The sequence below is a fragment of the Strix aluco genome, chromosome 3, assembly GCF_031877795.1.
Source record: "Strix aluco isolate bStrAlu1 chromosome 3, bStrAlu1.hap1, whole genome shotgun sequence".
Lineage (NCBI taxonomy): Eukaryota > Metazoa > Chordata > Aves > Strigiformes > Strigidae > Strix > Strix aluco.
This window is the reverse complement of record NC_133933.1, coordinates 43543626-43556173: the sequence shown is the minus strand read 5'-3', so window position 1 is coordinate 43556173 and position 12548 is coordinate 43543626. Positions and strand designations below refer to the sequence as shown.

Here is a 12548-nt window from a genome sequence, read left to right as displayed (position 1 = left end):
GAAGTTCTAAAAATATTTGAGAGGTCCTAAACAATGTTCCTCATAGGTTATCGTTACTACCAAAAACATAGAGGTTGGTATTCAGTATGACAAATCAGTTTTATGTAGTTTAACCATCTGTCTCTGGTGGATGATTCTGAAGAAGTCAGCAACCCTATATACATTATGATACAATGTGTCACACAGCACTGAAAATTAATCCTGCTGCTAAAGAAATGGAAAATGCACAATAAACACATTACCTGAAATTAGAATTGTTTTTGACCAACTCTCCAGAGCCTTTAAAGTTGTAACAATGATTTCCTATTTATATGGACTGCTCGAATTCTCAGGTGATTCCCTGTGGAGACCTGCATGAATACTTTTTCAAGAGGTGAAGAAAGGAAAATAGATAGCTATAACGGAACCGCAGGAGCAGCCAAGCAGTAGATTGATTCAACAGGAGAAATTCAATGCATCCCAAAAGATTTCCTAGGATTTGCTCTCCTGCTGCTTAGGACACAATTTCTTATAATGAGAAACTGAGGATCTTATTTCAGGTGTGTCAAAGCTTGTAGTGATGACTTGAAGGCATAAAGAAAAAACAACTGAAAATCTCTCTTAAATAATGCTCTAGGATGAGGAGAGAACAAGGACAAGCTCTTCAAGGTACAAAAAAGGTCAAATACCTCATGTAAATAGCATTCCTTAAGAGATACTAATTGAATCCACAGTCTAACCCTTTCCTTCATCTCCAAACTTGTGCATTAAACAGCTTGAAAACTACAGTATACTTCAGTAAGCAAAATGGAGAAAGCTTTATTAAATTATCTGGCAAGATTGCACTTGGTCTCACTGTAACACCTACTCTTGGAAATGTCTGTAGAAAAATCTTCAGTTTTCAGTTGTGAAGAACTGAGTTAACAAGTTATAAAATAAAAAAAACACAAGTGAGGTGGTTTTTTTTCAATTATTTAATAAGGGAACATTTAAACAGGCAGACTACTCTGTTCATCTGGAGCGTGCCACATGGTAGAAGGCTGGCAGAAAGCATGTACTGCTGCAGTACTACATAAGCCCTGCTTGAAAGGTTAAGTGGGACATGCATGACATGAATTTCACCCTGAAGAAATGTGAGAATTTGTAGGCACTTATGCCCTCCTCTATGAGAAGTACTAGTCCTTAGGAACATTGAGCTTCTCTACTGCTCTGGTGTACTACAGCCTGTGCAGATTTGTTGCTAATTACTTTATAGTGAAAGCTCTGAAATGCTGTGTTGTTTCTCAAGTAAAGCCCAGAGTTTTATTATTCAGAAATGGGCTGCCAAATGAAATTTCCTCAGGCAAAATGCTGAATGCTGATGGCATCCTGGTTTGATTAGGGAAGACATGTAAAATCTGAGATGTTCATACTCACAGCAGCACATATTGTTCAGCACTAGCACACGCCTCACACTTCTCAACATCACACTATGTACTGGAACATCATGTGGTGTAGAAGAACCAATAGAGAAGAAATGGATGCTCTAAAAAATACCTTACCAAGAACGAACATTCATGCATGAATGATATTATATCTGGACATTCAGCAAAAGATTACATTTATTTACAATGCAAATTTCCGGAACCCAAAGATTTAAGTCTTAGAGCTCTTAGAACACAGATCAAAGCAGATGGCACCTGCCCTTTCGCTACTACATGACCGAAGTTGCATTACAGCTCCAGGCTCCAATCAATTTCAAGACCTACCACATGAAGCAGGATCTCCTAGAGCATCCTTCCTTACCAATAAAAGGCCATCAGACTCAGAAACTCTCCCAGCACATAGCATAGGAGCAAGTACTGACTAGGAGAGAACAGCAAGTGCTTCACCACCTCAGCCCCTTCCCAAAACAGGGACCAGGTGCTTTTTCATTTCCAGTTGAAACTGCATTTTGCAAGATTTTTTTTATTCTTTCTGTAAACTCTGTGTATGGGGTATACAGAGAATATACATTATTTCAGCCAGCTATCTATCCCCCGAACTTGACCTAACTCAGCACAAAACACTGATACCCTCATGGCAATGGATGCTGAACCAGAAAGTCAGCTTCTGATCAGGGATGGGGCAGCATCTCAACACATGAAACAGTGAGGAGCTAATAATCAGCTATTATCATAGTTCCTATTAGTATTTTATTTGCTCTCAGCCTGACCATGGAAGCAGAATGGGACCTCTGCTTCATTCATTAACCTGGAAAGCAAGGCAAGATATATATCAAGAAATAAAACCAGTAAGAAGCATCTAGATGAAACACAATCTTTGCTTTTAATGAGACAGCCCCCTCTCCCCCCATCTCTGGAAACAGTTGAACCAATAACATCTCTTACCTGTATGGTTCCAGAGTCCTGCTGCCATAATACAAAGCTTCTTCCCAGGATTCAAGGTTAATACAGGCGTCCATGGCACAGTCAAGTATTTTCAGCTGATAGATATTTGTGTCTGGAAGATGACCCATACTGCCACTCAGGAGATTCTGGCATCTTGCCAGAACCTGCTCCCACTCTGTTATTAGCCTTAGTTAAAGAAGTATCTTTACTCAAACAAAAATATGAGTTCTAAATGTTGTTAGCAAGGAGTAAGAGCTACAGGGCATTAAGATAAAAAAGCTGTCATCATTCCAGACTCTGCTTCAATTCTTGAAAACATACTTGAACTTAGAAGTGGTAGCTTAGGTAACCATGCTTTGTTTACATTTAGCAAAACAATTTCTAAAGGTGGCAGTATTTCAGCAATAAAAGGTAAAAGATGACAAAATGAAAGATATTTTAATACATAACAAACTATAATTCAAATACTTTTTATTTAGCTGCTGAAACATTATTATTTACTTAAGATACTCCTCCAAATCTTACACCCAAGGGCAAGAACCCATGGAAATGTGTCTTAACAAATCTCTCAGCAGCTAAAAAAAACCACTTTTTTTTTTTTTATATATATTAAAATAGTGACACATACTTCTATGCTGCCCAAGATTTGGTTTAGAATTCTCATGAAATTAGAACCTTTTATTGCAGTTAATTAATTTTATTTCTCCTTGAAACAGTTATAAAGAGCATTGGGGTTTTTTTGTGTACAGCTGTGTGTTTCATGCATGAGAAGGAAAAGCATCACAGTTCTGATGTCTGACTGTAGTTCAGGATTAAGGACCTTGGCAGTAAAGATTTTTACCTCCAGTGCTACAGAATACTTTTTGTGTGTTTCGAAGAGAGGAAAAGTAAGCTGGGGTTTGCATTCACTTTAGTTGGATATTCCTTACCATTTATTTTCATTACATTCTACACTGGTTTGACTTCTCCATGGACCAGATTTTTCTGTCTCTGAACACACCTAAGCTGAATACCAGTACACCCATATTTTAAATGAGTACTGTCATCTGGGACTTTATGGGAGTCCCAGAATGCAAGCAGTCTAAACACCAAAAAGATACCATATACACCAGTAAGAACAAATAAAATAAAAAAAAATTAGACTTAGAGTAAGAGAAGTAATAACATTGTTTGTACCACAGTCCTTTCCATACAATCAATTCAAGGAAGTTCAGCAGTTATCTTCACGACATTGCTGAAAATCCTATTTCACCCCAATCCAGCAATGGATTTAAGTGTACAGTGATAATCCTGTGATGAGGTAACTAGTTCTTCCTGAACATGGGAATATTTACATACTCAAATTTAAGAATGTGACACTATGTGGCTGGGCCAGGATTTATAGCATGGTTGTTACAAGGCTAAACTAATTATTTGTGAATTGCTCTCCTGCCCTTGGATTGAAAGAACCATATAAGGGAAGGAATGTGTTATTATAAAATTGCACCTTAACCTTTATATCTCTGGCAAACATCCATGTATTCTTTACAACTGATTAAGGACAGACAAACAGAAGAATGAGGGATATTATTTCCACTTGATACAATTTTTGTAGAAAGTACAAAGCACTGACATTCTTGAAAGATTACCATTTTAGCTGATGCATAGTATTAGTCTGTCTGCTTTTACTTCTCATTATACTGCTTTGTTCACTCACTAGCATCTAATAGCAGATGTGCTATATTGCAAAACCTGTTGGGACCAAATTGTCAGGTACATAAACTGCAAACTAGAAAACCCACTATCAGCTGCAACAGGACAAAAGAGAACCTGGCTCTCCTGTATCTGCTCAAGACTAGAGGAGCAGCCCTCAAGCAGCTCTGCTACTGTTGTGTGGCCTGAGATGCAGAGGAATCTTCTTCTCTACAATAATTCCCTTGCACTGGGCTTTGGCATCTCAATTTGTATGCTTAAACTGGAGTTTGGGTCTGAAACAGTTCACTCACACATATTGTTTGAGGTTCTCTAACTGCAGATTTAGCATTGCAACACTGTATCAGTTGTAATCAGTAGTTCAGGTTTTGGAAGTCACTAACTTTCTCAGCTGTAAGAACTGTTGGTTAATTTGCTAAAAACTTAATTTGCATAAACTAATGACTATGTGTCTTAGTCAGCAAGGAAGGTTTTCTATTCATTCTTGGCAACTGGACAAATGTCAAGCCCCCTCTTCAGGTACTGCACTCACCACTGCATGCCAATTAGCACTGGTATTGTGGTGCAATGGAAGGAAAGATGACACATTTCAACGAGCCCATGTCTGAGAATAGAAGCTGAACAAACAACAAGTAAGTATTTTTTCAACCAGTCCTGATACCTTTTACAATGTGTTTGATTCATTTTAAAATATCAGTTAAATCTTAAAGACCCTAGCAAAATTCAGTAGGCGCAATTTCTCCTGCAGTTAAATATAGGACCATTAAATAGGACTGGTATTATGGCTTCATACTTTCAGTACAAAAATGATTGCAACTGCATGTTGCATATCCATAATTCAGCTTTCAGGCTAAAACATGGGCCCTGAAGCATAACTGAATGCCTGAAGGTCTATTTTAGTATTGTCCATCTCAATCCTGTGACTACAGAGGAATTTAAGACAGACTAGAAACTATATGAAAATTAAAGTTAGATTAGATGAGCGTTTCCCTTTTGCTAACAAATGAATCTCTCTGGATTAGAAAGAAATAAACTCGTGGGGTTTTTTGTAACAATAAAAATTGTGATCACTTGTTTCCAGCCTGGACTATCGGTATGAAAACTTGGGTTTTATGCTGCTGAAAAGGGGTACTGGAAGATTTAATTCTCTCTAGCTTCAGAGAAAGCTCATGTTTCTGAAAATGGTAATGCATCTTGCTACAATAAGCCAAATTCACAGTCAGTGAAATAGACTAAGATGAAAGAGGGATCAATATACTCATAATCTTCTGGTAAAAATGTCCACCCCTCTTCTGCTCATCTTTTCTTGGTTGTTGCTGTTCACTAATTTTTTTAATTGGATTGAATATCTACATGATGGCCATTAGCCTCTAATTCTGTTTATTAGTACAAGATCATCTCACTCAATTTGCTTAATTATCAATTATTATTATATGTTATTATTATAACTTATTATAATGATCCTACAATGTTTGCAGTGAACCTGACTGCGATTATGACCTTGTTATTGTCATTGTTGTGCAAAGAATGAGAACCTGGAAATGTTCACAATGGGAGTAATGGGACAAAGAATTTAACAGTGTTTCAGATTAAGCTTTATTTCATTTAGAAGTGGATTTATATGAAGTGGTGGGCTGTGATGGCAGAAGTCTAAACCAGAGCCAAAATATCCCTTCACATCCTAAGTACCTACTGTTCCTGCCACGAAGCAGTTCCAGCCCAAGTAGTCAGAGACTCTATTATTATTAATACAATTAAGAATATTACAATTAAGAATATTACACAGTTTAAACATCAAATGAGTTAAAAATACATTTTAAAACAACATAAACATGTAAGCCTTTAGGAAATAAATCTCAAAAGATGAACTGTGTACTAAGAGGTTCTTTGAATTGTTTTCACAACTGAATGACAGACTGTAGCCTGTCACTGAAAGGATACCTTCTTTTGATTTTGGATATCTCACTTCATTTACAGCATCTTTGACTTCTTTCCAGGCACACTCTTCACCGGCCAATTTCTCAGCATCCTGGTTATTGAAAACAAAAGCATTTGATGAGAAAACCAGTAAACTGAGAATATGCAATAATGATGAAAAACAGGGTAAAAAGATTACACTGACAAAAGCTACTTGTGGGGATTGTATCACTATTTTTTGTAAATACACAAAAAATCATTTCACGTGGCATTCAACTCATCCTGTGTTTGCAAGTAAATGAGATGATATGAAGAAAACTGAATGCAAACTTGGAAACATTAAACACTCAAACCAGATACTAGGTTTACAACAAGAACTATGACCAACCACAAAAGAGAAATAATAGTATGTGATTTTTACTATCAAAATGTAATGAGCAGATCAAATTCTCTCAAAGACCTGCTGCTTAATACTTCACAGACCCTCACCCGCACTGTAGAAAGGATTTAGCAAGTAATTTTGATTAACCACATGGTGATTATAGAAACAAGCAGTGGGAGGCTATCTTCATCCATTACAGTTATAAGCATGATCTTACAAAAGTCTACTTCTCAGAAAAAGCTGAACTTCCATTTTCTTTTATAACTCATTGCTATTTCTTCCCTATTCCATCAGGTTCTATAAACAGCTATATTTTCCCATTGCTTTGTCACAAAGAAAGCAAAAATGATTAATAGCTACAGCAGTAAGAGAAAGTTTCCCTTTTCAACTCTCTAGCAGTGACTAAGTGCACCTTAGGCAAACCACTTGGAACAAATTTATTAAAGCATCTACAGACACAGTTAAGCATCTTGAGGGATTTCCAAAAGCATCTAGATATTCAACTTCTATCGCTATAAGCACTTAAATACCTTTAAAAATCTGGCCTTTAAGACATTGCAGTTCATTATATCTCTCTCCTTATAAAAGGCCCTGCTACTTGCAAAAGAGTTTTGCAGGAATATTTTAAATACAGTTCTAAAAAAATCAGCCTTCAGCAGGGGTGGAGGCCTGGACAAAGAGAAGGTGCATGAAAACCTGACCAAGCACTTTGTAGCCAACAGATGCTCACTGGGCATCAAAGGAGTACCTCTACTAAAGAGCCTGTAATCTGTAGCTGTCTAGGACTGCATAATTTTCTTATTCCACTGCTTCTTATTTACCATAAATTCAGAACAAAAAATATTTATAGTGAGAATCGGCACGCACTTTCATATTTAATTTGCAGTTTTGTCTTTCTATCTGCTCCATGAAACAGCAGACCTCTGTGTATTCCTGGTATGATTAAATCAAGATTGGTCTCAGCTGCCCCACCATTCTGCAGGGACTCACAAGGAGGGCAGCCTAATCCCATTTTGCACAGGTACTTCCCCTACAATCAGTTCTCTGATCTAAAAGATCACCTGGAAATACTTCTGTGCATAGCTGAATCTGCTACCAGAAGGCATAAGGTAAATGTTAGGACAAACAAGCTCATACAGTAGAAATTTTATCAGCACAGTTAATGTACACACCCAGCCCTCTTACAGCTTTGCAATAGACTTACGCTGAATCTGTTAGCTTCAATGTAACCTCTACTAGTTTTTATGGGACTACATCAATTTCTGAACTCGGCCTGTTAACCTGTAACAACGTATGTCTAAAACATCTTTGTAGATCAAGTGGTGCTCACCGACTGATCTAAAAAACAAATCTTGCCTGTAAGATACTAATAATGATGTATGTGAAATTTTAGGTTTAAGGAACTACTGAAAAAGAAAAATTCTTTTAAGCTATCTTCCCCACTAGCCCAAGTATAATTCTCAGTATTTCTCTAACATGCTGTAAGCCTTACAACTAAAACCTCAGAAACATGGGAATGGGACAAATTTACAAGTGAAAGAAAAAAACCAACTATTCACCAAGTTACAGGCCAATGACTGATGCATCATTAGGGCTCACTTTGCACACAATGTGACTGATGGATGAATCAGGATGAATCAGACACAGGACTGTGTCTCTCCTGCAGCCTTTTGAGTTGCTGTCCATTGTCTTCTAGCATCTCATTAACAACACAAGGCAGTGCAAGGTTGGGGTTTCCTCTAACCTTTACACTAGTGCACAGGGCTAAGCCAACACTGGCTTCATATCCAGGTAGAGAATAGGGAGTGTCTGTTGGACTAATAATCTCCCAGCCCTCTCTGGATTCATGGTCTTTATCCCTTTTGTAGGAGAGTTTAGGATGGAGGGAGCTGGGCAGGATGCCCAGCTCTGGGAAGGATTTAAGTCACATGTTTCAGGTTTCAATGAGATGTTTTCTCTGTTCTTAAAATGAGGCATTTTGGGGATTGGCTGACGTAAGAACAACCAAACACCTGGCTAGCCAGACCCTTTACACCTCTACTGCTCTTCATCAGATTTTCATACACCAAAGAAGTCTTGTTCTTTCCTAAACACTCTAGTTCAAGATACAGGGGCTGCTTCCAAACAGGCAGCCAAGCTGCAGAACCACCAGAAGGGCTTGTCAACTGAGAACACTTCTGCCTTCCAGTCTAGTAAGATTTTTCCAAGTTGTTTCTCTCCCTTGGACAATGCCTTGAAAGTCAGGACCACGTGATATGACTAAGCCAGCTAAAAATACAAAGCTGCCTTGGAGTTGGAATTATGGAAATAATTGAAGTGATTAATAGTTATGCTGAACTGTTTAATTTAATCTAAAAGCATGGCAGTAACAGCTATGGGAGATTTAGCTTTCCACAGAGTAACACCCATTCAAAACATCTCTTTTCAGAACATGTTCCCAGTCAAACCTCCAGGTGTGCAGAGCTGCCAACAATAAAGGAAGACAGGCTTTTTTCATCTGTAGACAAGGAGAAACCTAGCTGAAGAAAAGGAAGCAGCTTTTGAAAAAAAAGGGTTAGCAACTTGTGCTTATTTCTTTTCCTTATTTCTAACATTGACACTAAACATAAGAGTTTGTTCTTCAGAACAACAAAATATTTGTGTCTTGGTCTAAAAAATAATTAGACCAGATAATCTAGTCACAAAAATGCATGACAACTTTATGATGGCTGAAACTAGCATACTTTGCAATTGAGCTTTCACACATAGAGGCATGCTGGAGAAAACTGAGAGTGGAAGTGCTGAAGGCTCATGGGGAGAGCAGGAAAGACAGCTGCAACACATGCTTTTCCATGGCAAGAACACAACCTAGCAATACTCTTAATAACAGGGGTACAATCCATTGGAGGCGGAAGCGTCACTGGATGTGCTAGCTGAACTCACAATCTAGGGCACAAGGAAAGACAAAATTGATCCTGTGACTTATTTTGAGTAATTATTCCAGATGGAAGACGGTTCTAGCACCTGCTTTCCACGTACTCCAAGCATGTGCAGGGGAAACTTGTTCATTAAAAGGTGAGTTAAGATGCGACAGCAACATTTCAATTCCAACTCTCCATTCTTCCAATACCATGGCAGGTGCTGCTACAGCTTTCTTGACAAAAATACACCTGGGGATTTGCCGTTTTGTCAGTGAAGCTTTTTGTAAATCCCCATGAACTACTTATCCGTTGGACTATCTATCCCTAATGGCTTAGACCTGTGCATCTAATCTTTTAGAAGGAACAATTTCAAGTTATTTTTGGTTCTTCTAGTAAAACAAGCTATTAACTAAACTCTTCACACCTGATACCTCTCAAAAGAAGGGCATGTGTACCTTCATATCTTTCTGAATTTACTTAGGGTACATAAAACACAAAGGCTCACCTAAATAATTCAACCAGACAAAATTCTACCCTTGACATCTATTTGGCTCTTCAAAGTGGGCAAATGCAAAATATTCTGTAAAGCAAAATTTTGCTGTCATAAAGAACCATAAAGATCCTCCCCTAAATTTCACAATAATTTTGCTGTATAAAGGATCCAAGAACAAGATAATTTTTTAAAATATTTGCTTGAGCATCATAATTTCTATAGCTTGTAATTCAGAGCAAGATTAGGTGTTGTTTTTCTTTCAGAATACTTCCAGCTTTTATATCCAATGACTCTCCAGAGTTTTAAATTTGTAGATACTCATTGCAACCTGTTTCAGGAGCCTGAGAAGAAACGTGACCAGCTCTACCCAGTGCATCCTGTAAATGCTCATAAAAATAGTTTGTGGTATACAATACACCACTAAATGTCAATATTTGATTTAAATATTACAGTTTTCCACAGTTTAGGCTCCATTAGTGACACTTGTAAAAATGAAATTATAATCACTTATAACAAAGCTGTTACAAAAGAGAAAGAAATAACAAAACCAGAGGATATCTGATGAGGATTATAACCTGTTTGCATAGTGATCAAACATAAAATGTTCTGCAGTTCTGGCTTTAAGTGATAAAAAGATTTATTTTAAAAGCACTGTTCCTGAAACAATTACAGACATCAGCCACCCCAGAAATAAGCATTTGAAAATGTTCACCTGTTCCATTCTCTGCTATTCATTTGCTCCTACATTGTTTTTAAGAATTAGTTCTCTGCCTATCTCTTCTGCTATTCTAGTGTCCTGAACACATCACATCCTTAACTGAACTCTCCTTAGAAAGGAGTATAATCTTCAAAGTGCAGATACATGTTTCTCTTTCCTTCCTGTTGCTTTACAGCACTCTTCTTGCCCGAACTGTTATTCTGTTTCTTATACTTCCTAAAAGTGTTTCCTACCTACTGATTTCAAGAACCACTGCTTTTACACACAATGTTAGCAGTCACTGTTCTTTGCTATCCCAACATCTAAAAAAGATTCCCATATGGACAGCATGTCCTCTGAGAGAAGAGATCTCTCTTACCAAAACAAGCATATGCCAGTCAGTCAGTGTCATTGCCCCTCTGCCCAAATGCACTCCCACAGCCTCAACATTGCTCATCTGTAATGCACTGCACCTCCAAAAATCTCCTGAGCATTGAAAAGGTTGATTAAAGGCTAGTCTTCCTCTCATACTTAGGCTACATGATAGAAATAGGACATGGATTTTCTGTCCTCTCTACAAAGTTCATCTTTGTCCTTCTCTCAGATGGAAGTAGAGAAATAAGCCAGAGATTTGCCATGGAGAGGAACCGTGAAGTATTCCCCACCTCCCTCCACAGAAGGGAGAAGTAGGGAAAGGAAACTCCAAATAATAAGTAACTTCTACACCTCTTTTTCTCCTTCCCAGCCTTTGTCCTATAAGAAGTAGGTCAAAGGGCATCTTCATTATGTGTCTATTTCCAGTGTTCGGGTATCCAGTCCTACAGAGGCAGAAACGAGCAAAGCTTTGTAGAGGGTCTTGGAGTGGCAGGCTGCCCTGAGAGTAGTAAAAAACTATCTTCTCTTCTAAATACACAAATGGAATACAAGAGTGTAATGTAAGCACAAGCAAATGTCAGTTTTACAATGGTAAAAGTCTATAAACCATAGTTCAAACAAATTAGGGATTTAATATGAAATATTATTGAGTATGATATTTTTGCAAGACAGAAGAATCACATGAGTAATCATAATAGTTCCTTCTGGACACAAAGTCTATGACTATATAATGATAATCCTGTGAGACAGCAGCATGTTATTCTGTTCTTTTTGTGAAAGCTTTAAGAATAAAAGCTATGGATACCTCAAATATTTGAACATTTAATATAAATTGTTGATCATATCTTATAATTTGCTTAATTTCTAAAAATTTAAGTGGCAACTACAGATGTGCATCTGACAGAACAATTCTGACCAACTCGATGGGTTCAAATCAAAAGAGGTTTCCTTAGGTTTTGTTCGAAGGTGTCAGAAGAGCTCAGACATTTAAATTAGGACATGACATTTTAAAACAGATCTCTGATACACATTATGCTCTGAAAGCATAAATAACAATTTTCTGTTTCTATTTAAAAGTGTGGCAACTACTGAATGTATGTCTTTAGTAAACTCAGTAACCCGTTTTATATTTGGCAGCAAAAGGAAAGTATTAAACAAGTAGAAGATATTGCAGATCTTCTGAAGCTTCACTTTCAGTAAGATGAAGAAAAATGTTGGTGAGAAAATGTGATATGGGAGCTGCTATGCTGTGGCTAAACTGAATTTGTGACTTCAGTGCTTCAGAGCAAACAGCGTATGAGGGCCTGCTGTCAGAGGTCCATGCAGCTACAGGCACAGCAAGAGAAACGACACTTGAGCGATTTCCCAAAATATTCTTCAGCTTCAGTTGATGATTTCACTCACCTTCACTCTTGCAAATGTACTTTGTTAAGAACTATGAGTACGTGACATGATCAGTGCCCAGAGCCCTGTCATGATTCAAGATTTACTGAAGTTTTGAAAGCTCCCTTGTCCTGCCCCATGAAAAATAATGCCAGCTCCATAAATGCCAGTTCAACTATCCTTTCCAAACCACATAAGGTTGTCTTCCCCAGAAGCTGAGATGTCAGAAGAGAAGACCTTGTATTTTCTGTCATATGGCTCTGAAGAGGGTGGATGGGACACATGGCAATTCCAAAGCTACTCTGTTTGCAGACAAAAACAACGTTGTGTTCCCTGTGAGGCTGTTGGGAGGGGGTCAACC

At 37.8% G+C, this 12548-nt stretch overlaps 1 protein-coding gene across 3 annotated transcripts in view; it reads right to left on the bottom strand.

Moving 5' to 3' along the window:
- Window positions 1-12548, bottom strand: part of SMYD3 (SET and MYND domain containing 3) — a 430467-nt gene that overhangs the window by 47924 nt on the left and 369995 nt on the right. For all 3 annotated transcript variants that reach the window (XM_074818336.1, XM_074818338.1, XM_074818339.1), the window contains 2 exons: window positions 5982-6069; window positions 2349-2523 (listed from right to left, as the gene is read on the bottom strand). In XM_074818336.1, the coding sequence (XP_074674437.1) occupies window positions 2349-2523; window positions 5982-6069 (263 nt within the window). The remainder of the gene's footprint in view (window positions 1-2348; window positions 2524-5981; window positions 6070-12548) is intronic.